This window comes from Pan troglodytes, chromosome 17 (genome assembly GCF_028858775.2).
Source record: "Pan troglodytes isolate AG18354 chromosome 17, NHGRI_mPanTro3-v2.0_pri, whole genome shotgun sequence".
In the NCBI taxonomy this organism is placed as follows: domain Eukaryota; kingdom Metazoa; phylum Chordata; class Mammalia; order Primates; family Hominidae; genus Pan; species Pan troglodytes.
This window is the reverse complement of record NC_072415.2, coordinates 80366409-80391039: the sequence shown is the minus strand read 5'-3', so window position 1 is coordinate 80391039 and position 24631 is coordinate 80366409. Positions and strand designations below refer to the sequence as shown.

The window sequence follows — 24631 nt, the reverse complement described above, 5'->3', positions numbered from 1 at the left end:
CACATGGATGAAGCTGGCAACCATCATTCTCAGCAAACTATCGCAAGGACAAAAAACCAAACACTGCATGTTCTCACTCATAGGTGGGAATTGAACAATGAGAACACTTGGACACAGGAAGGGGAACATCACACACTGGGGCCTGTCATGGGGTGGGGGCAGGGGGAGGGATAGCATTAAGAGATATACCTAATGTAAATGACGAGTTAATGGGTGCAGCACATCAACATGGCACATATATACATATGTAACAAACCTGCACGTTGTGCACATGTACCCCAGAACTTAAAGTATAACAATAATAAAAAAAGAAAACACACACACACACACACAAATAAGTGGTAGCCAACATTAAAAAAAAAATAAAAAACTTAGCGTAAGGTTATAACACTGCCATTATACCTAGTCTCTAGGACTTAATTACTTCCTTTAAAATGTTTCTAAAATTAATCATAATTTTTAGTATGACGTTAGCAGGCACATATGCCAAAATTGCTCACAACAAAGATACAGGTGATTAGAAAATTATTGAAGTCTTTCTTTTCCTTCTTAACTTGAATTCTTAAAAATGATGTCTTTTGGCTGGGTGCGGTGGCTCATGCCTGTAATCCCAGCACTTTGGGAAGCCGAGGCAGATGGATCACCTGAGGTCAGGAGTTCAAGACCAGCCTGACCAACATGGTGAAACCCCATCTCTACTAAAAATACAAAAAGTAGCCAGGTGTGGTAGCATGTGCCTGTAATCCCAGCTACTTGGGAGGCTGAGGCAGGAGAATTGCTTGAACCCGGGAGGCAGAGGCTGCAGTGAGCTGAGATTGTGCCACTGCACTCCAGCCTGGGGGACAAAAGCAAAACTCTGTCTCAAAACAAAAAAAAGATGTCTTTTTAAAAATCTAAAATGCATATGTATCTTAAATTCATATCTTTCAAAGGGAACCATGCAAGTTTCTAATATATATACATGTATATATGTATATATGTATATGTATATATATACATATGTATACATATATATGTATATATATACATATGTATACATATATACATGTATATATGTATATGTATATATGTATATGTATATATACACACACATATATATACACACACACACACACGTGTGTGTGTGTATATATATATTTTTTTTTTGAGATAAGGTCTCGCTCTGTCTCCCAGGCTGGAATGCAATGGTGTGATCCCAGCTCACTGTAGCCTGAACCTCCCAGGCTCAAGCAATCCTCCCATCTCAGCCTCCCAAGTAGTACCACCAAACCTGGCTAATTTATATATTTTTTAATGGAGTTGGGGTCTGGCCATGTTGCCCACGCTGGTCTCGAACTCCTGGGCTCAAGTGAACCTTCTGCCTCGGCCTCCCAAAGTACTGGGATTACAGGCATGAGCTACTGCACCTGGCCTCTAATATAAATTTTAAAACGAACAATAATAAAGGACAATTGTCTTCACTCATGGCCATATCTGAGTATTCTGGATTCTATAATCTAGAGAAATTTAGGTTACTGAACATCAAAATCACAAAGAGGCCACCTAACCACTTTTACTGGTGTTCTATAGGGTGGGAAAAGGATGTGATACAGAAGAAAAAAATAGCTAAAGCTTTTTGTCTCTGGTTTTGGGAGATAAGTAAAGAAGAAAGGGAGCCTGGTATTTATGTCTCTCTACCTCTTGGTTCCCACATTTCCAGGAAGATTTGATGTTTTAGAACAGCAGTATGCAAACTGGGGTAAGTACATGAAAGTCTAGAGGTTAAATACATGTAAAGTTCTCTTAAGTAAGCAGGTATGGATAGTTTAAAAGAATTAGTTCTCAGATCCTCAAGTACCATGTCTATTCTCTTCTGAAAGTGATCTTCCTGAGAATGTGCTTGGGGAGACATCATTCTGGTTAACTCTCTCTTCACAAGTATCCTTCTCTGTCACTCCATTGCTATGACATGCCATGTAGGCCACTGGCCACACCATACCCCCACAAATCTCAGCTTTGTTCTGGAGACAGATTTCCAACCCAGAATACTACACAGAGCCTAACCATTAAACAAATAGACATACAAATGAGTGGAATAAAGAGATTTTAAAGCATTCAAACCAAAAAAGAAAAAATAATCATGCACTTTTTCTCAGGGAGCTATTGGAGGATGTGCTCCAACAAAAAGAGGGAGTAAACCCAGAGACAGGGGATCCCCAACATAGGAGAAATATGAAGGGAATCCTGGGAGTGATAATAAGATAACTCACTAAGTATCACTGGGAGTGATACAAAGAGTAACTTAAGGATATCTTAAGGTTAGCAGCTATAGTAGACTAGAGAGAAATCCATCCAAGTTCAAAGGAAAAAGCATGAGGACAAGTAGGGATGTTTCAAGAAGAAAGAAAAATGGATAGATTATCTGTTGTGTTTCAATGTATTGAGAAATAATTTCCAATTCTGATGAAAAATTCAAAGATGACCAATACATAGAAAATTAAGTGAATGAAAAACATGTGACAAATAATGAGACTGCAGTTGTACAAGAAAAGTTATACAGGAAAAAATAATCATAGCACAATATATGTTTTAGTTATAAAAATATTTACTGGCTTATAATAATTTGAATACCTCCAAAAATTGGGATATAACACTTTTGGGAGAATGAGAGAAGAAACAATATGTATGTGTGTGAGTCTGTGGGTATGTAAAAGAATTAAAGCATTACATTTATGAAAGTTAGTCAACAGTTAATGCCCTAATGCTAAGGTCTAACCTAAACAAGAAAATCCAGAAATAGTAGTTTACACTGGTAATAGAGCAAGAAGATTTTAGAAATCAGATAGGGAGCTTTGAGTGTGATAGGCAGAATAATGGCCCCCAAACATATCCACATCTTAATCCCCAGAAACTGTGAGTATATTGCCTTTTCTGACAAAAGGAACTTTGCAGGTGTGATTAAGTTAAGGATCTTGAGATGGGGAGATTATCCTGGATTTATCTAAATGCAGACAATCTAATCACCTGAATCTTTCACAGAAGCAGGTTATCTTTTCTGGCTGAAGTCAGGAAGAGGGAGAAAGATGCAAAGTCTGACAAGAGTTGGACCTGCCATTGCTGGCTTTGAAGATGAAGGAGAGGCCCTGAGCCAAAGAATGTGGATGGCCTTTGGAACTTAGGAATGGGGAAATGAGGATCTCAGTTCTACAACCTCCAAGAACTAAATTCTGCCAGCAACCTAAATGAGCAAGTAAACAGATTCTCTACAAGAGTCTCTAGGAAGGAACTCAGTGCTTTGAACATGTACATTTTAGCTCAATGAAACCTATGCTGCACTTACCATCTCCACCCTGTCAGATGATACATCTGGGTTATTTGAAGTCACTAAGTGTGTGACATTTGCCACAGCAGCCAACAGAAATCTATTGAGGTACAGTGAAGAAGAGATATTTTAAATTCTGTGGTACTTTTTACATGAATACATTTGTTTTAAATATGTAACAATTTTAAAACTTCAGTAAAGTAAGAATTTATGGATATTTTCTTGATGCGATTAAAAATATTTAATTAAAACCATCAGCCTCCTTCTGGCTTCTCTTCCATCAGGTACATTTACACATGAATTCTGGTGGCTTATGTAGTCCATGAAATGGGAGAAAGGACCCTGATTCCCAGTTCATTTTGATGTTCCCCTAAGCTTATACTGACATAGCTGTGGTGGTTTAAAGTTGTGGCTGCAAAGTTTTTGACATTCCTACTATTAAGGGGGTTATGAGCCCTTCCTTTTTATCTGGGCTGGCTTGTGACTGAGTTGACCAGTAAATAGTACCTGTGACCGTAGAGGACTTCTGTTGTAGGTTATAAAAGACCATGGTGCTCTGTCTCATTCACTCTTGGAGTCCTGAGCCACCATCTACAATGTCTGGCTGCACTGAGATCATCATGCTGCACAAGCCACATGTAGGTGCTCTGCTCAACCAACCCTCCTAAGTGGATTCTTCAGCCATCTTTGACCAGACACATGCACAAAGCCTTCCTGTGTAGGAAACTATCTTAGAACCCTCCAGCCCAGCCCACCTGTCAGCTGAATAACACTGAATGATCTTTGCCAACCCTTCTTAGAACAGAAGAACCACCCAGCTGATCCCTATCCAAATTCCAGACCCACAAAATCAGGAGATGTAATAAATTGTTGTAAGTCAACAATTTAAAGTTTTGGGACAGTTTGCTATGTAACAACAGATGCCTACAATATAATTTTATTAGAGGACAGGTTCTGATCATGGCTTTCACACCCTTAACATCAAATCTGGCCTTGGGGATCTTGGCTGAGCTCCAAAAGCCATGGTATTTGGTTCTCTATTGGAGGACAGGAGCCAGTCCCCAACCAAGGTCCTGTACCTGAAGACACTCCCAACTCTTGGTCTCATAAAATCCAACTATCTCCCCAGGAAGGGCCACTTTCTTTTTGCACCCCCAGAACAAAACTTGTTTCCCCTAATGTGCCTCATAAAACAATATTAGCTTTCCTCTAGGTCAGGGATATCCAGAACTCAAGGACTTCAAGACCAGCTATCTTGCTTAACAAAGAAAAAGGGGAAATTTCTCGTGGTTCCATGGTAGGAAAAATGCTACCACCAATAATCAACCAACTTCTCACTCCTGTAAAACAACATGCCTTATTCAGTGGTGGAGGGTTGAGGCAAAGAGGGGGTGTTTAAATGTTACTGTTAAAAAAATAATTATTGGTTACTTATTGTAGTGTAGCCAGAGAATGTGGGTTTCATATTTTGTAATTTTTAGAATCTGCTGAGATATTCTTTTTCTTTGAGACAGAGTTTCTCTCGTTGCCCAGGCTGGAGTGCAATGGTGCGATCTCGGCTCACTGCAACCTCTGCCTCCCAGGTTCAAGTGATTCTCCTGCCTCAGCCTCCTGAGTAGCTGGGATTACAGGCACCTGCCACCACGCCCGGCTAATTTTTTTGTATTTTTAGTAGAGATGGAGTTTCTCTATGTTGAACAGGCTGGTCTCGAACTCCCGACCTCAGGTGATCCGCCCACCTCAGCCTCCCAAAATGCTGGGATTACAGGCATGAGCCACCGCACCCGGCCTGAGATATTCTTAAAGTCCTAAGATATGATCAGTTCTTTACGTCTTCCAAATGTTTATATTAAATATATATAGAATATGTTTTAAAATACCTGTTAATTACACTATTCAATTCTTGTAATAATAAATGCTTGCATAGTATTCACTCTGGGCCAGGTGCCGTTTCAGAAACTTTAGATAAATTAACTCTTAAGTGAGAGCCCTCTGAGGCTGGAGCTGTTACTACTACCGCAATAAACTTAATCAGTAAAGTTAAGGCAGTGAGAAGCTAAATGGCACTGCTAGTATGTGGCAAGGCAAGGGTTTGCACTCAGGCAGTGTTATTTATATTCTAAAGGCCATGTGGCTTATGTAGACTTTATTTCAAGCCACTTACGTTATTTTGAAAGAGTTATAGCATGCCATATTAACAAACAAAAAGTTTTATTTGCTGACAACCCTAGCTAACTCTCAATGCTTAACATATTTATGATATTTCTCTCCTCTGCTACTTCTAGTTACTCCATTTTTGCTTACTTTGTAGAAGCTGTTTGACAATATTGCTGACATTTAAGTATTCTTGTATATTTCTTTATATTGGTGATTTCCTTATTTTGTTTTTTCTCCTTTGCTGCCTTTTTATTCTAAAGGTTTAAGAGTCAAAAAATGACTAGATTGCCTTAATTACAATGGTTTGAATGAGTTAGTTTGGTTTTCTTTTTAAATCTGTGTTCTCTTTATATCCTAGCCTAGTTTCTGGGAGGTGCAAGGCACTGAGTGACTCACTGGGACCTGCTGAGTCATTAGAGAGAGTGCCTGAGGGACAGAGGCCAGACTACAACTTAAGCTATCTGGAATCTTACCTCTGCTGTCTTACTGGCTGTCTACATGGGGCTACATTTTAACTATGGCTTACAGGTAATCATTTAATGTCATGTTCTTTCTATCTTTCCCCCTCTAAAGTGGTAGTAATCATCCTTTATCTCTCCATCTCTCCACCAGGATATTGCAAAGATTAATTATTATTAAAAACAAAATGAAATTATCAATCCCTTCAGGAATATGTTTGCTGTATTAATATAAGAAACTATTCTCATGGTTTCCTTGATTTTTATAGCTGTGCTTATTGTGCCCCTTCTCAATTAAGGAGATATTCCAAATTTCTCCCAGAGAGAAACTGATTTAAAATCGATTCAGTGACTGAAGAACCCTGTAATTGTCCCAGCGGGTTCTTACTCTGCCAGGTAAATATTTCCAAGAACTAACATGCTAAGTTTGAGACTGGTTATTCATAATATAACTGTTAAGAGTTGTATTGTCTTTGAGTTTCTTTGGGGTTACCTTTCTTGAATCCCTATGATTTTGTGCATCCCACTCATCTGTGTCAGTGTATGTTCTTCAAGACTGAGGGATACGAGACCTGGCAGGAACAACCTACTTGCTAAGGAAGGACATTCAATGTGTACTTAATAAGATGTTCAGAGGTAGATTTTCCCAGACTGGTCATGGGTCCCATGCTCTTTCTTTCCTTCCACTCCAAATCTGCAGCATGTTTAGTTTTTGTCTTTAAGTTTCATGATTCATGGCCACCCAATCATTGCCACACTTCTAGACAGCAAGTCTTTACTTGACCCTGTACACGTCAGGAGTGGAGAGACTGCAAAGATGGCAAGAGAAAACTCTTCTCCCAGGCCTGTCTCCTTTCATCCAGGAATGAAAATCTCTCTCAGTCTTACATCTATTAAATCTCATGGGCTTTCTGGCTCTGCAAGGGTGGCTGGAAAAAATGAGTATCTTGCTTTTTCAGCATCTACATTGAGAGGCAGGCAAGGAAAAGGTGGATGAAGACCAATTAACCGAAGTGTCTGTTACAACTAACAAATTCTTTTTCTCTTTTCCTCTCTTCTACTCCACAGAAATCATTGCCTGTCAACAGCCCCCACCCCCACTCTTGGGAATGGACTCTGACAAACTCACCATCAGGAAAGTTGATGTTTCCCATCTAGGATGGAAGAATGGGATTCTGAACTTTGTCACTGTTTCTGAAACATCATCAGCTCCTGTAATTGCATGGTTGGGACAGATCTATTTAAATTGCTTTGAAGTCTTCCCAGGAAATTCCCACAAAATTGTGCAACTCAAGGAATTGAGGTGGAAAAAATGGCACTGGCATCAATTTGCTTCTCACCACGACCTTGTGAAGGAGGCAGGTAGCCACTCATATTTATGATTTAAAAAATGAGGGATCAACAATTAAAGGGGTAACAGTTCTAGGTGCTTGGACTATTAGTTTTATCAAAAACACAGTCGGTATAGGTTCATTGACAGCTGGCATTCATCATCTGAAATTAGATCCCCCTTTGAAATTATTCTTTCTCTCATTTTCCTTGCTTTTACATAGAAGTTTTTTCTCTTTTTTTCTGTAAATAGTTAGATAATGGCATGGGATGACACTGCAAATAGGCAATATACCATACAATCAATTCCATGTATTAATTCCAGAAAGTTTCCTCATTAATGGAAATACAGGATGCATTCTGGTATCATTATTGTTGACATTTCTCTTTGCTTTTATTATATTCAATAAAATATTGTATTCAACAGCTTACCTCAGAGAGAAGTTCGATGAGATTTGATTGTCCTTTAGTTTTACCTTTATCACCAAGACAGGACCCAAAACCTGTCTTCCTCCTAGTGTGGCAGGGCTGTTGCAATGAAGCACGCAGACAACAAACACATCTTTCTAAAGCTCTCCTTCATCTGAAAGTAAAGATGACAACTTGATATGAATAAAACCCATAGAATTTTGGAAAATTTTGATGTTTCTCAATCTGCACTCTCTGATTGGCATTGATTTAACTGAGAGTAACAGAAACGTTGACGCTGCTTAAACAAATAAGAGGTTTATTTATCTTGCAAACACTATGAAGGTATTCATTTCAGGGCCCAGTGCAGCTGCTCCAGGGCCAGCTCATTTGACCTTTCAGCTTTTCTGTCCTGCATGTGTAACTGCTGAGCATCGGAGAGTTACATTAGCAAGCCAGGAGAAGAAGAAGAAAGATGAAGAAGGGAGGATAAGTGGCTATAGCAGGAAGTGGAACATTTCCAGAAACCCCAATAAATGTATATCTTGCCTGAACTACGTCTCACAACCATCTTTAGCTGCAAGAGAGTCTGGTAACTGTAGTTTTTTCACTGGGCACACTGCCATTCCTGTAAAAATTACAATTTTCTTAATGAGGACGAAATAGAGACATGATGTTGCCTCAGCAACTAGCAGTGTACACCACACCCATCATCGCCAGGCAAAGTGTAGTGTCTATGATTTCATTTGTTAGTCATCACTTTCAACATCTATTGCCATAGTAAACGTAAGCCAAAATGATTAGATATCAAAAACTGATCTACCATATTATTTTGTTCTTCCAATAAGTAATAGCAGCCTTACTCATTCACCTTTGAGAAGAAGTTTATTTTATAGGCACAATTTTACATATATTTCTATTTTGGGGTGTGGGAGTAAGTAAAGATCTGTGTCTTTGTTTGGGCTGCTGTAACCCAAAGCCATACACTAGGTAGCTTATAAACAACAGAAATTTCTTTCTAATAGTTCTGGAGGCTGGGAAGTCCAAGATCAAGGCACCAGAAATCTGGTGTCCATTGAGAACCCACTTCTTGCTTCATAGATGGCACCTTCTCCAGGGGCCAATGAGCTCTCGGGGGCCTGTTTCATAAGGGTGCTAATCCCATTCATGAAGGCAAAGCCCTCATGACCTAATTACCTCTCAAAGGCCCCATTTCCTAATACCATCACTTTGGGTATTAGGATTTCATCTTTTGAGTTTTGGAAGGAGTTAAACATTCAGTCCATTTGGATAGTAAAGTGAGCTTGAGAGGGACAAAACTCACTGGATTGTCAAAGGGGTCTGGGATTCACCTTGGGACTGCTGTGTTTCCCTGCTACACTGTCTGAGCACCTTGGCTTTACCCTTTAGAACCAAGGCCCCTCAACCCTGACTAAACCTGGAAACAATTTGAACTCAAGGCTGAAAAACAGCTTCTGAGTCAATGGGTGGCCTATTTTGGGCTCTGCCTGACTTAGCTGTCTGGCTGTGTCTGTAGGAACACTCTTGATGGTGTCATAGGCCACAAGTCAATGGTGTATTTAAACAGAGCTGGAGAAGTGCTCTATGCACTGCCTGGTTACATCATGACTCCAAGGCTCTTATCCCAGGAACTTAAATGAAATGGGCATACCAAACCGATGGACTCATTGTGGACTCAGCCTATTGCAACTATGTTACAAATTTGAACTTTTTTTTCCTTCTAGTTTTTTTTTCCTCCAAATCTTTTATTCTTTTCCTCTATTTAGGTTTTGTCTTAGAAATCTTATTAGAAATTTCAAGTTGGAAAGACTTTAAAAAGACCTTTTCCAGCTCCCCACCTGCAGGAATCCTAGGGCACCACATCCACATTTTTCAAATGTGGACACCTAAAGCTGAGACAATCATTATCTCACAAATCTGCCAGTTTTGAGTAACATGTAAGAAAGGTATTTCTTATTATTACACTGATAGCTTCAATTGGAAGATTTCATAATCTCATACCCACAGGGAAACTCTAAAATCCTATTTAACAAAATGACCAAAAAACCTGACGCACTGAGTGGGTATTACATTGCTGGCTCATCCCTTTTGCATCAGCTTTATTAATTCAGAATTATGGGATAGCTTAAGAGTCTCTATTAGAAAATTTGGAGAACTGTGTAAGAAGCATAGCAACAATTCTGTGTAAAACCTGAAGGTTTTCATGGGGTGTGAAAAAGAAAAAACTGAACAGTGTCATGTGCGTTTCTGTCATCTTTAAAATTAAATTGTCCTATGAGGACATACATCCTTATAGGGATCACTGAACATATTCTTCCTCATTTTCAACAGTGAAACAGGTTGTATCTCCTCCCTTCCTTTCTTCTTTCTAAGGCTTATGAGAATTTCAAGGAGGAGAGGTTAATCAATTTGATTTGGGATAAGGAGAGAAGACATTGTGAGATAAGGCTTGAATTACCTTTGGAGAATGAGTATTGAGTGTCTGGTTGGGTGGGATGGGAAAGATTGAATAAAGACAGATGAATAAATGCAATAATTTTTCTTGACTCTGCTTGGGTGGCTAAGTCATGATTACTCAAGCCACTATTATGCAAAGTAAATATGCAGCCTACAGGCAGCCACTACTGTTCATACTTCTTTATCCCTTACTTTGGGGAAGGCAAAGCATTTGTTACTATTGACTCTGTATCTGCTGGTTTGAATCCACAGAGCTAGAGGCCTTTCAGGGGCTTGAACATCGCTAGATTTCTGTATCCACAGGTGGTGATTGGGGGTGGGGAGGGTAGAGGGTGGTCCTAGAACCAATCCCCTGCAGATACCCAGGGACGCCTATATATTCACCTTGTGACCTAGTGTAATTAAATCCTAGTGTCCCTGGATGCCACCATATTAGACCCATGAAACCGAGTGAGAGATCCGGAAAAACCCTTATATCCTTATCTGTGCTTCCTAGAGCTTTCTTGGTGTGGGGAAATCCATTGCTTGTGATTACAAAGTGAGTCTTCCTTTTCAATTTAATTTTTGTTTTTGAGATGGAGTCTCGCTCTTTCACCCAGTTTGGAGAGCAGTGGCGCAATCTCGGCTCACTGCAACCTCTGCCTCCCGGGTTCAAGTGATTCTCTTGCCTCAGCCTCCTGAGTAGCTGGGATTACAGGTGCACAACACCATGCCTGGCTAGTTTTTGTATTTTTAGTACAGACGGGGTTTCACCATGTTGCTCAGGCTTGTCTCGAACTCCTGACCTTGTGATCTGCCCACCTCAGCCTCCCAAAGTGTTGGGATTACAGGCGTGAGCCACTGTGCCCGGCTCAATTTAATATTTACCCTGTTTGTAAGCCATAGTTAACCAAGGACAGGATTTGACAGCCCACAGTTCTCTCTAGGCAAGACAATTGGCCCTATTCATAAACCCTGATCTAGCAAGCTCTGCTTGGCTCTTACTATGGAAGGGAGCCTTTCCCTCCTACGACTCCTCCAAAACTGGTCAAGGTGAGACTGCCTGGTATTAAGGAGGGAAGAATATAAGCTGGCATCAAAGTGTTCTAGGAATCTGGCTACAAAACTCAGCTGTGCTCCGAGATGAATGCCCACCCAGATATTCACTATTATTGGTTCTTTGCCAGCATCAGTCCTGGGACACTCCCAGGGGTCTCTGGATTTGACTTCTGCAATCAAATCTTAACAAGCAAAAGGTCCTTTTCACTCTCAAATCCACTGGTTGTTTCCTGGGGTTTATGACTGATCTTCCTACTAGGACTGAATTATGTAACGTCATAAACCAACACTTCTCCATCCAATCTGCCATTTCCACAAAGGAACACAAAGACCCTATGGAACCATAAAGTCTCACAGGTGAAGGTCTAGGAAAACTCTCCTGGAAAATTCCAACATGAGGGGGAGCCTGACTAGAGCCACAAGGGTCAAAGCAGCTGTAAATCCATCAGCAAAATGAGCCATACGCAAAGGGAAGGAAGAGAAGAGTCACATTTTGCTAAAAAGAGGATTCAAAAGGTTAGGTAATCCCAAAAGTAGAAACTGAAATACAAAAAAGTTAAAAGAATTAAACAACCATTAAAACAACAACAACAACAATGAATTGTAAATGAAGCTGAAGATTTGAAAGCAGAAAAGCCACTAGGCCAAAACAGCAGACATGAAAGCTAAATTCAACAGAAATAAAGGTTAAACTATTTTTGATCCAGAAAGCTGAAAGCCTAGGAAAAGCATAAGTAAAATCTGTGAGGCTTAAAAAAAAAAAAAAAAAAAAAAGGTAAAAATTTAAAGGTGGGAGTAAAAAAAAAATTGGCTATAGCAAACAAAATTATGTTATTATTGAAGTTCTGACGCAGGGCCAGTATTTTCTGTGTTATCTGGCAGCCTAGCAGCAGGTCTTTCATCTTCTGAGAGCGTCTGCCTGCTCTCACCCTCGCCCTCCTCACAGGTGGCCTTTCAGGACCACGAGCACCTACAGGGAATGCAGCTTGGCCTCAACAAACTTCCCTGTTCCTCTATGTTGTTAAATGAATACCCCTAGAGAAGAGGTAGATGAATATGAAACATTTTCTAAAAAAGTTAAAAGTCTGTTTACCTGGTAATGGTGTACGTTTGTGAAGTCTGTTCTTTTGCACAATTCTTGATCCCACGATAATCTCATAATATAGTATTTCGTTAGCACCATCATCAGCAAAGTATGACGTTATCATCACAGATTCCAAATTGGGTTTCACTGAAGTGAAAATTTGTGATACATTCTAAACAAGATCAGTTTAAAATTCATCTTTGAATTAGCCATGGTTTTTTAAAAAAAGAATTTGTTTACAAAGTATTCAAACAAAATAAAGTGGGTGTTTAATCGATGTTTAAGAACTCTGACACAATTAAATACAGTGGATATAAGAATTCTTTCTTATCTATGAAAAAATTTCTAAATGACCCCTATATAAACTTTAATGACCTGGTTCTATTTCAGTGAAATATTAACAGTGATATGCTTTTTTAATGTCACAATCCAAACATTGTATCATTTAGCCTAGCCTTCTTTCAGTGAGGTTTCATTACTGTGTCAGTTTTTAGTCTTTTTGCTTAGTACAAGTTCTCCAAACTCACTCCAGCCTTCACGGGGAAGGCTTTCATAGATTAGCACCACTAGCTGACATCTTCTATTAGGGACATGATTCTGCTTCCCCTTTTTTACTAAAATTTGCTGGTTCTCATCCTCCAGCCTCTGCGCAGTTCCTGGGACACCCAGAAATTTTCTAGTTAACCCCATACTAATTAAAATCAGGCACCTCTCAGGGTATGAAGTAGACTACAAGGCAGGTCTTGTGAACGAAATTTTTTATTTACACACTGTATCTAGAAGCAGATACATAAATTCTTATACAATTAATTTCCAAAAATGTGCAAGAAATTACTATAATTTGTTTACAAACCAAAACACGTATTAAAATCAATGGACTTTGGATAATTCATTCTGTGGTGTTCTCAGTACAAATGGTACACACCTGATTTGAAACATACAGAAAAAGTGTAAACTACCGCAATCTGAATTGCAAGTATTAATTTCATGGCACTCCAACGACTATGAAATTTCTTTCACCCAACATGTAGATACTTGTTACAAAATTCTATAAGAATTTTTCATAATCTCTGGATGTAGAGTTTGGATCACTTTTCAGAAACAGCAACTACACACTTCGCCATGTTATGACTGATTAATAAAAAGAATGTTTATAAAAACCCTTCTTTACAGGATTAAAAAAGTATTAAAAGAAACCATATTTGTGATTGCTAGTGTACCAACACTTTTAGAATTTTAAAGTTATTTACGGAACTGGCTATTGTTCCTTATTAGAGTTTTCAAGAAAACTGTCTATTGCTGGTAGTGTGATTTCATTTTGAAATTAAGACTTCGCATTTAATGAAAAGCAATTAAGATTTAAATGAAAATGTATTATTCCGATTCATTCATAAAGCAGTATCTCTCATATACAATGTGAAATGTAATTAAAACTGGCATTTCTGAAAGCATTGTTACAAAGATATTTTAGACTCGTAGCACTAGCAGAGACATTGCATTAACCTATGTTAGATTTTATAACTTTTATCCTGTTTCAGTAATACTGGCTCAAGAATTACAACGCATACTTTGGGTTTTGTTTCCTTTATGCCAATGATTTAGCCTTTTGGAACTGTTTTCTTCAACAGCAAGATGGTTGGTTGCCCCGTGTAGCTGGTTTCCTTAAAAACTATTTTTAGTTCTATGATCATTTCCTGTGACATATTTTGACCTTCTAAATTTTCAGATTATTGCACCAAGTAGAAAGAGTTTTCCTTAGACAGAGAATTAGATATTTTTCAAGTACTTTCTACAGCCTTCTTCTTATTTATAAAAATGCATAATAGTGTTATAGTAAGCCTAAAAATAGCTTCTGGCCTCCATCATATTTCGTGATGAAATATTTAATAGAAAACAATTCTGATTCATCTATTATGGCAAATGGATACAGCTTTCCTGTTTTCTTTTTCTTGCTTTGAGCTCAGATTTTTAGAAGCACGTATTTAAAAAGCACTCATAGGCTGTGTCCATGTCATCTATGTTAACTGCCAATAGAATCCTAAAATTTAACCAAATTGTGTCTAGACCAAACTAAATGATGAGTTTTCTCTCTCTCTTTTCCCTGTTTCCACTTTTAACTGGACTGTGTTAGTATCATATAAAGCCAATCTTTCACATTCTGTTGTGCTGCCTACCCCAAATGGTTATCTTTCTACACAAAAGTAGAAAATATCGCAAAACATCTTTCTGCTTGTAAATTTAACTTTTTGGCAAATAGTTTGATTTTATCATTATACTATCAGAATCTAACAATTTCAAACTAGATTAGAATAGGGCATATTAAAGTATATATTATGAATATACAAAAGCGCATCAAAATTTGGCTTTCTGAATTAGAACAGTATCAAGACTGTCCTCCACTAAAACACAAAATACAATTTTAAAAACATTTAGATGAAAATCTCAATAATCTTGACACTAAGCGGGTAGATCTTAAACACATGGCATGATGAGAAAACGAAGGGAATAGGTTATGTCCACATAAGACGGGTTCAGGGCAGTCCAAAGACCTCTGTGCACCATGATCTCACAAGGAGGACATGTAAATGCTTCTGGAGACACAGAGAAGCCATTTCAACATTTATTATTAATACACAGTGACTCTGTGACAAAACCTGCCATCTAATATAGATGCACAGGGACTTTTAACTCACCCTAGATATACTTTAAGTTGTTTTAAAAATAAATAGTTTTGCAAAAAAATAGTTTAAATGTCTTGCATTAATTTGATAACAAGCTTACAACTCTGCAATAGTTCTTAATCCAAATAGCTTATAATGAACACTTATATTACTACAGTATACTCCATATTCCATCTTATTAGGAGAAAACATATGAGAAAATGAGAGTCTTTGTAACAAGGTACAATCAACATCCCACCAAAATTAAGTACCTTTTCCCCTTTAAGTCAAAATACCATAACACCATAATATTATGGCATTGTGCCTTTTCTTGGTAATATCTCAGTTCTGACCCTAAAAAACAAAGAGAAAAAAGTGAGGATTCAGATATGCTTGAATGACAAAGCCAGTAAGTTTGACCTAAACCTTTACCCTCATGTTTAAAGTGGGTAAGAGACTTTTCCTATCTCTTCCTTTAAGTGACAAAGGAAGAACCATCCCAAATTACATGTTTCATCTGAGATAGAAACATTTTCCTTTAAAGGTGTGTAGCTGAAAATTTTCTGGACAGGGCAATCCCAAAATACTACATCCACTGCAGAACTGTGAAATGAATAAACACTCTGCATTTCAAAATAACTAAAAATTATTGAATATAACATCCCTCCCCAACAACCGACTCAAGGAGATAAAATTATTAGCAACGGCAAATTACTTAAGACTTAGCTAAATTTTAAAAACCTATTTTTAAATGGCAGTATATATGATAGACAATATGACTTCCACATTATCTAATATGGTTTAGAATTTTTCTCACATTGTGAGAAGAATTGCTTCACAATTTCCACAATTTTTAAACTAAAGTCATCACGGGTTCTCTTTATAGTGGGGGTAAGGATTGGTCAAATCCAGCACACTTTTATAGTAACTACATAGAAGAAAAATATAAATCCAACTTTAAAACAATGTTTTCTTTCTATTCAAATCAATTTAAAACTTTTTATAAACATTAATGTTGCAAGAGAATCCAGTCCATTTATGAAAATTAGTTGACAATCAAGTTTACCCAAGAAAATGTTGACTAAGCTAAAGAAATCACAGATAAAACATTTTACCAAAAGGATAGGTAACACACAAAAAAATGCTATCACAGGAAGCTATGATCATCTAATATTTCTTTAATAATAATTCTAGTTCCATAGGTTTTCATGTTATGCCAATTTGTATCCGAGTTTAATTACAGAAAAGGCAATAATTTCTAAATTGGTGGTATACATTTCTTTACAATTTTTAAATGTAAGGCCATTTATTAAAATAGACAAACTAGAAGATGAAAACGAAGGCAACAGAAAAATTCAACTTTTCACAACCGAAAGAATTAGCACAACCTTAGAAATAATTTAGAAAAAAGTGTTGTTAAAAGATATGTTGCAGATCTCCGTTCCATTACCCAAGATTATGTCAATTCACGATTCTAAATAAATCTTTTTAAAGTAAGAGATTAAAAACTCATCTTCAGTGTATATGTAAATTCTGTGTTTTATCACACAGGTATGTTTATTCAACACTGTCTTTTGAAAATGGACCATTTAAAAAGACATAGCAATTTCCATTCTGTTAAGTTTCATTCAACTTTACTTAGGGTTGAATACACATGAAATGTGCTTTTAATGCATAAAAATCACAGTGGATAGCAGCAAAGGACTGGGCGGGGGGGGGGCATTGAGGAGAATTTGATAATTCACATTGTGATTATTCTGCACATTGATGAAACATAATTCACACCTCTAAAACCTCAAGACTTCCCTTTTTTAAAGAACCAAAATAAACCCAAGACACCTTGCTGACACTTCCCCACCCCTAAACAAACTGATGACTCTTTTACACATAAAACTGAAATAGTTATGGCAGCAAAAGATTTTGATGGCAATGAAAGTTTGTAAACTGTATTTCAATCTCTTGTTCTTATTCCCAAAGTGCAAGATGCAGGGTTCTCAATCTTTCAGTAGTGCTTCTCCTGTAAATAATCCTTCATTTTGTTTGGCAAAGGCAGTTTCTGAATTAAGTCTATTCTGGTATACTGACGTATAACAAAACGACACAGGTACTGCAACGAGCGCACCTGCATGAACCGGGACACTGGGTTGGTCAGTCTGACGGGGTAAGTTGCAGATCCAGGCAGCCGAGACCTTGAATAACAAAAAGCTCCATTTTCAGAGTCCCTGATTGAATGCTCAATTAGATCAACTATGGACGTATGTCCTTCCACATCTGGCTGTTCATAAAAGCTAAACCTACCATTTGAGTGCTCAATTCTAGTGTGAAGTGTTTTACCATGGGAGCGAAAGCTCAAGCTTAAAAGGTAACGGTCGTCAGAACTGTCCCGAACAAGAAAAGAACCATCTGGCACGTTTGCTAGCTTCCCTTCTGCCTCCCAACGTGTGATTGGTCCCCAGTACCATCCTTGCTTTGCAAGTTTTTTCAGCTCCTCTGTAAGGCTTGTTACAACCATGGGACCACTACTTTGCACTGAGTCATAAACTCTTGCAACCCCAGGAGCAGAGTTCGGATCAAAATTCAAATGACAGCGCATACTTTCAGCCACGTGGGCTTCTGTGCCAGTGAGTCCACTGAAGTTCCTTTGGATTTGATTATTCTGCATTGGAGGTAGCAATGGTGAGAGTGGAGGGACATCATCGTGACCCGCTCTCGGGCTCTGCAACATGACTCCCGTGGTGCCAATCAACAAGCCATTCACGGACTGATCCACGAAGATCTCTGGGGCGACAACTAGGTCCTGGTCTACCTGACTCTCATCCTCGGGGAAAGCGCGCCCTCCCACTTGAGGAGGAACCGCAGAGACTTCCATGGGAGAAGAGCTGTCCAGACAATAGCTCCGTGATCCTTCCAAAGGATACATCCCCTCATCTAAAGGCACAGTATACTGAATGTAGTCCTGAGGCATAAGTCCAATAACGACAGGCACATGTTCATCCAGGTGAAGATGCAGGTCTCCATTATGAGAAGCCGAGCTCTTCAGTGAATTGGCTTGCTCCTGGCACGTGGTCTCAGACTGGAGGTCGTGGAAATCCTTCCGGACGCCATTCAGGGCTGGACTCGGGCTGGAAGAGTGAACCAAGGCCTTGACTCTCACCTCCATCTTGATGCAGGTCTCCTCGGAGTTTGTGGGCCGCAGAGGCCACGGCGTGGGACTGTAGTGATGGCTGCGGAGCGAGGTGGACCTTATCGGCCTCTGAGCTCTCACGTCTTTAAAGACTATGGGTGCTGAGGAGGAGGAGAAGGTGTCCTCGTCGGCGGAGCTCCCAGAGGGTGTGCCCGCCTTGCCTTTTGACTTCTGTTTTGCAGAAAGCCGCCTTTTTAGCGTACCCATCAGGCTCTCGCTTTTTGATCTGTTTTTTCCGCCTTTTTCATCTTCACCGTTGATATCGCAGCTGGCCATATCTTTACCATAGCAGCTACCAAATAAGGAATCATCTTTTCCAAAGTCACTGGCTAGCGATGGTTGTTGTACTACCATGAAATCAGTTTCTTCTTTACTTTTATTCAAGTTAAAAGATTTCCGTAAGGTTTTAAGACTAATTTTCTTCATTATGCCTAGTTACCTAATCCAAGGGATCAATATTTCTATCTGGAATATTATCCCCAAACATCTGGAGAGGCTGCAAGGCTGCATCTATGTATTTTTCCTGCTTCATTTAACCTTTGGAGCCATTTTCTAAAAAATAAAAATATAAAAAGAGTCATATTAAAAAATATTTCCACAAAAGTTTTATTTTAGTCAGTTTTAATCCTTTAACTTCTGAACAAGAACACCCCAGTCTCTTCTTAATGTCAGCTCTGTTAGGACCGGGATTTCTTTCTATTGCACCCAGCAGAGCAGATCACTGCCTACTACACAATGAGCATTTGGCAAGTATTTGATGATGTTTATTTTATTATTATTATTATTATTATTTTGAGATGAGTCTCACTCTTTCGCCCAGGCTGGAGTGCAGTGGCGTGATCTCGGCTCACTGCAAGCTCTGCCTCCTGGGTTCACGCCATTCTCCTGCCTCAGCCTCCCAAGTAGCTGGGACTACAGACGCCCGCCACCACGCTCAGCTAAGTTTTTTGTATTTTAATAGAGATGGGGTTTCATCGTGTTAGCCAGGATGGTCTCGATCTCTTGACCTTATGATCCGCCCGCCTCGGCCTCCCAAAGTGCTGGGATTACAGGCTGAGCTACCACGCCCTGCCCGATGATGTTTATAAAGAACAAGCCTGCATCTACCTTTTGTTCTTTTGGCACCTTGCTTTTTGGTATAATCTCTAACGTGTGGGCCAGTGTCCACATCCTTCCCAGCTGGACTCTAGCTAGACCTGTGCACTCCTTCAGCACTGACTCCGACTGCTCCTCCGCTGCCCGCCATGTCCCAGCCTGTGTCCCGGCACGACAGTAAAGGCGTTCCATAGAACTGCAATAACAAGCCTAGTCAACTCAACAACTGATGCATATTTTAAATACTTAAGCATGTGTCAAAATAAACAAAAAGAATTTCATTATCTGTAATAAACTATCTAGAGATGTTCCTCTATACTCGAGAATTCCTTGAGAACAAGAATCATTTACCTTCAAGTTCCCAATGCACAGAGGAGGAATAAGCTCAATGCGCGCGGGTTGAAAAGCTTCATCTCTGAAGTACACCCATAAAAACCCATGTGTCTAGTTTTGATCTTTTTGGAAGATTATGAAACATATTTCCAGAATTATTATTTCTTACTCTTCTTTTTTTGCAATTTCCCATGGCAAATTTTTACTTCTATATCCAGAAATATATTTTCTAAACTTTTTTTGTACATTGTTCTACACTGAAATGACAGGATTTCAATTCTGTAAAGACTTTCTGAAAGTCATTTCACAGCAAAAAATCCTGGTTCCATAAACCACGTTAAGTGATCCTAACACTACTTTACAAAGGCCTTGTGTTTAAATTGTGTAGAATGTTTTCTTTCCTCCAACGTCATGTTCTGTCTTCTCTGCATATGACTTGACAAGGTGATTCGCTTGACTTGAGCGAAATGCTAATAAAGCCCAGAACAAGATTCTGGCCTCCCAAATCAGCAGTTTAGCACCACTCAGTTTCTTGGCACAAGACTACGGCTCTAGCTTTGATCCCATTCATGAATTCACTCTGCATTTACTAAGCCCCTACTCGGCCTCTGCTGAGTCAGCTTGGCTCAGCCCTGTGTGGCAATACACAGATTGATGAATAACTGATGGTCACCTAATCCAGTAGGAGAGACAGATGTATGAACAGATAAACTGTAGTATCAACCCTTCCATAATATAATGGTACACAAGGTGGGAACTGACAGGAGAGAGAGAACCTGACAATTGTCCCCTTTTAGTTACAGATAGGATTCGGGTGGTGTGCAGATGGAATCATTCTTACTAAAAACCATTCAGATCAGACAACCTATCAGGGGATCAGTACTATCATGTCCCCAAGAAATTTTTAAAAGTCTACTGTCATGTACTATGTTTCTGAATAAGTTGTAAAAAATAAAAAACTTAAAATATTTGAAGCACCAGTTACCTTTAAATAATAAATGAAGTTGTATATTAGGTGAACTCAGTGTCTTAGTAGCATGTCTTCTACCCAAGCATAATGAATTATTATAACTGCCAGAATCAGTAACTGATTAACCCTATTAAATGTGAGATTCAAATAGTTGTGCTTCCCACTATCACACCCATACCCCAAAACACGAGAGACTAGCAACCACGGTAAAAGTACCTGGCAATTACCTGCTTGAAAATTATTCCTTTTTCAACTTCCAATCCATATTAGTAAGCTATTAATCAATACTAATATTAAAGAAACAAAATTCAATCCTAGACATTACAAACTATAAAAGTTCTATTAGGCCATATGGTCTTTTATCTCTTCCCTTCATATTCTAGGCAAAGATTACTCTAAAATTTTTAAGAGTATCTGTTTTTCTGTTTGCACATCCAAAAATATATGCCATCTTTTTATAGGATTACCATCTGTCTCGTGCCTAAGTAAATGTTCTGAATTAGTTTTACTGCTTTTCTAATTGTAAAATTTTAAGTTTATACATATACTTGAAAATGTATATAAAGTTTCAAGGGAAAAAGCTTTAGACATAAACTTTATCCATATGGGTAAAGGATAACTTCTTCAAATAATTTCAACCTTTTCTTAAATGACTTGAGGTAGTCATGTCTGTCAGTCATCATAACACATAATGAAAAAATTAAAAAGATCAAACAACTACTTAACCTTCAATAAACAAAACAGCTTTATTATCCCCATTTTATAAAATGAGGAAACTGGTTATCAGAGAGACTGGAATTTGCCCAACAAAGTTAAACAATTTGCTACTAGCAACAGCAGATCCAGAATCTGAACCTGGCTGTTTATTTGCAAAGCTCACATTCTTCCCCTATGCCAACCTGTCCTACCTGTCATTCTACTGCTTACATCAGTGGTTCTCAAACATTCTGGTCTCAGAACCCCTTTATTCTCTTAAAAATTATTGGAAGACAGGAAGAAGCATTGTTTATGTGGGTTGCATCTCTTGAAATGTACCCTACTAGAAAATAAAACCGAGAGGCCGGGCATGATGGCTCACTTCTGTAATCCCAGCACTTTGGGAGGCCGAGGCGGATCACCTGAGGTCAGGAGTTCGAGACCAGCCTGGCCAACATGGTGAAACCACATCTCTACTAAAAATACAAAAAAAAAAAAAAAAAAAAAAATAGCTGGGCATGGTGGCGTGTGCCTGTAATCCCAGCTACTCAGGAGGCTGAGGCAGAAGAATTGCTTGAGACTGGGAGGCAGAGGTTGCAGTGAGCCAAGATTGCGCCACTGCACTCCAGCCTGGGCAATAAGAGCGAAAACTCGGTCAAAAAAAAAAAAAAAAAACTGCGAAAATTTGTTATTTATTTATTTATTAAAGACACAGAATCAGAGTCTCGCTGTGTTGGCCAGGCTAGAGTGCAGTGGTATGATCTTGGCTCACTGCAGCCTCAACCTCCTGGGCTCAAGAGATCGTCCCACCTCAGCGTCCTGAGCAGTTGGTACTATAGGCACGCACCACCACGCCTGGCTAATTTTGTCTACTTTTTGTAGAGATGAGGTCTATGTTGCCCGGGCTGGTCTTGAACTCCTGGCCTCAAGCAATCCTCCTACCTCAGCTTCCCAAAGTGCTGGGATTACAGGTATGAGCCACTGTGCCCAGCCTAATTTTATATTTATTTTAAAATGACAATATACTCATTACATGTTAACATAAATAACATTTTCATGAATGATAATAAAAATCAGTGAAAGTGGTACCACATGACATTACTGTAAATCTCTTCTGCCTGACTAAAGGAAGACAGCTAGACTGTCATGTCTGCTTCTGCACTGAATCTGTTATAGTACAGTAGCCCTCTCTTATCTGCAAGGGATACATCCCAGGATCCCCTGTGGATTTCTGAAACCACATATAGTACAGAACCCTATATAAAGTATACTTTGCTTTTTTCCTATACACACATACCTATGATAAAGTTTAATTTTTAAGTTAGGTACAGTAAGAGATTAATAACTATAACTAATAATAAAATTAATTATAGCAAAATATTGTAATAAAAGCTATGAGAATGTGGACTCTCTCTCTCACCAAATATCTTACTGTACTGCAGTTAGCTGTCTTCAGATGACTATCGACCGTGGTAATTGAAACTGTGCATAGGGGACTACCTGTAAGAAGAAAATTCAGCCTCCTCCAGATACATAGTTGGAAAAAGGAACAATATATTTTATTTAATAACCTTTTTCATATAACTATGGATATTTTTCTTTGATACTATATCAAAACTCAATGAATGATAGTTTCTTAATGATAAATTGCCCTGTAAAATCTGAAACCATAACACGAAATTTTTTTACTCTATAACATTCAAACCCATTGGTCATGCCTATAATCCCAGCACTCTGGGAAGCCGAGGTGGGTGGAACACTTGAGGCCAGGAGTTCAAGACCAGCCTGGCCAACATGGTGAAACCCCGTCTCTACTAAAAATATAAACATTAGCCAGGCATTATGGCTCACACCTATAATCCCAGCTACTCTGGAGGCTGAAGGAGAATCACTTGAGCCCAGGAAGCAGAGACGGCAGTGAGCTGAGATCACACCACTGCACTCCAGCCTGGGCAACAGAGCAAGACTCCATCTCAAAAAAAAAAAAAAAAAAAAAAAGAAACTTTGAATTTTATCACTGGCAATAATACTGTCATTTGTTTTTATTGAAGTGACAGATTCATGTTGATTAGTTTTGGGAAAATATCTGTTAAAACACATGGAATAATCATGTGTGTCTGTCGATCGTTGTTTTTAGTAAAAGTGGTTATTTCACAGAAAAAAAGGAGCTAGTTAGCTAGTGTAGCCAGCAATTCAAACAAGCGCTTCCCCTGGAGACACTCTTCCTTCTTCAGTATGTACTGGAAAGTGTCTTTGAAATATTCACATTTCATAAAAAGAATTTTAGAAAGATGTAAGCTCAGGGTGAAGATTTCATAAAATTTATTTTTATAGCTTCATCAATGGCATCCGTAAGTATAACCAATTTTTTTTTTTTTTTTTTTTTTTTTTTTTTTTTACTGAAGTGCTTGGTTCTTACTAAAGAACATACGACTATTACTACATTTACTATTACAGTTTGGTGCCGCTGCCTTGACTCATGGTAAGGCATCACCAGTTTTATCCATCATTGCTTTCTGTACCATCAGTGAAAAAGACAAATGATGTTTCAGGATTATGATGAAAGAGGATCCACAGACCAGAGCCACAGGCTTAAATTATCTGTGAAGGCAATTTAAGAGAACAAAAAGAAAGACTTTAACATAAAGCAAAGAATCCACATAAAAAGTTAATAGCGTTGTAAATATCTCTCTACACCATAAGCTGCATTGTCAATTTCTGAACCTGCATGGTTCATGTACTTTCATCTCAGCTTCTTAGATTCTACTCCACCGCTCCTAAATCTGTGAGAACACTATTTGCCATTCCCTTAGGAAAAAAAGGAAAAATAAAAAAGAGATACCAAAGTCTTCCCAGAAAGGGAGAATAGAAAAAGAAAGAACAGAACAGACCATATAATAAAAAAGAATTACAATACAAATACATCATGAAATATGGTAAGATGTAGGCTCCAAAATGTTTGTTATACCAATACATATAAATGGAGTAAATTCAACTATTAGACAAAATTTTTTCTTTCTTCTTTTCTCTTCTCTTTTTTCTTTTCTTTTCTTTTTTTTGTGAGACGGAATCTTGCTCGCGTCGCCCAGGCTGGAGTGCAATGGCACCATCTCGGCTCACTGAAACCTCTGTCTCTCAGTTTCAAGCGATTCTCCTGCCTCAGCCTACTGAGCAGCCGGGATTATAGGCACCCACCACCACACCTGGCTAATTATTCTATTTTTAGTAGAGACAGGGTTTTGCCATGTTGGCCAGGCTGGTCTCAAACTCCTGACCTTGTGATCCACCCGTTTGGCCTCCCAAAGTGCTGGGATTACAGGCGTGAGCCACCGCGCCCGGCCTAGAAGAAAAACATTTTAAGATCTGATTAAAAAAAAACAACAACAATAATTATGTTATATATGGAAAGGACACGCTAAAATTATCTCAGAAAGTTTCAA

General features: G+C 38.6%; 1 protein-coding gene and 1 long non-coding RNA gene across 5 annotated transcripts in view; one reads left to right on the top strand and one right to left on the bottom strand.

Moving 5' to 3' along the window:
- The first annotated feature begins 5020 nt into the window (after positions 1–5020).
- Positions 5021–7676, top strand: LOC100612777 (uncharacterized). The gene is made up of 2 exons (XR_129156.7): positions 5021–5986; positions 6985–7676. It is a non-coding gene; the product is annotated as an uncharacterized LOC100612777 (long non-coding RNA).
- Positions 7677–12994: 5318 nt separating this feature from the next.
- The window catches only part of SOCS6 (suppressor of cytokine signaling 6), a 43339-nt gene continuing 31702 nt past the window's right edge, over positions 12995–24631 (bottom strand). For all 4 annotated transcript variants that reach the window (XM_001151286.7, XM_016933877.4, XM_063795855.1 and 1 more), the window contains one exon: positions 12995–18649. In XM_001151286.7, coding sequence (XP_001151286.2) covers positions 16916–18523 — 1608 coding nt within the window. In that variant the 5' untranslated portion in view covers positions 18524–18649 and the 3' untranslated portion in view covers positions 12995–16915. The remainder of the gene's footprint in view (positions 18650–24631) is intronic.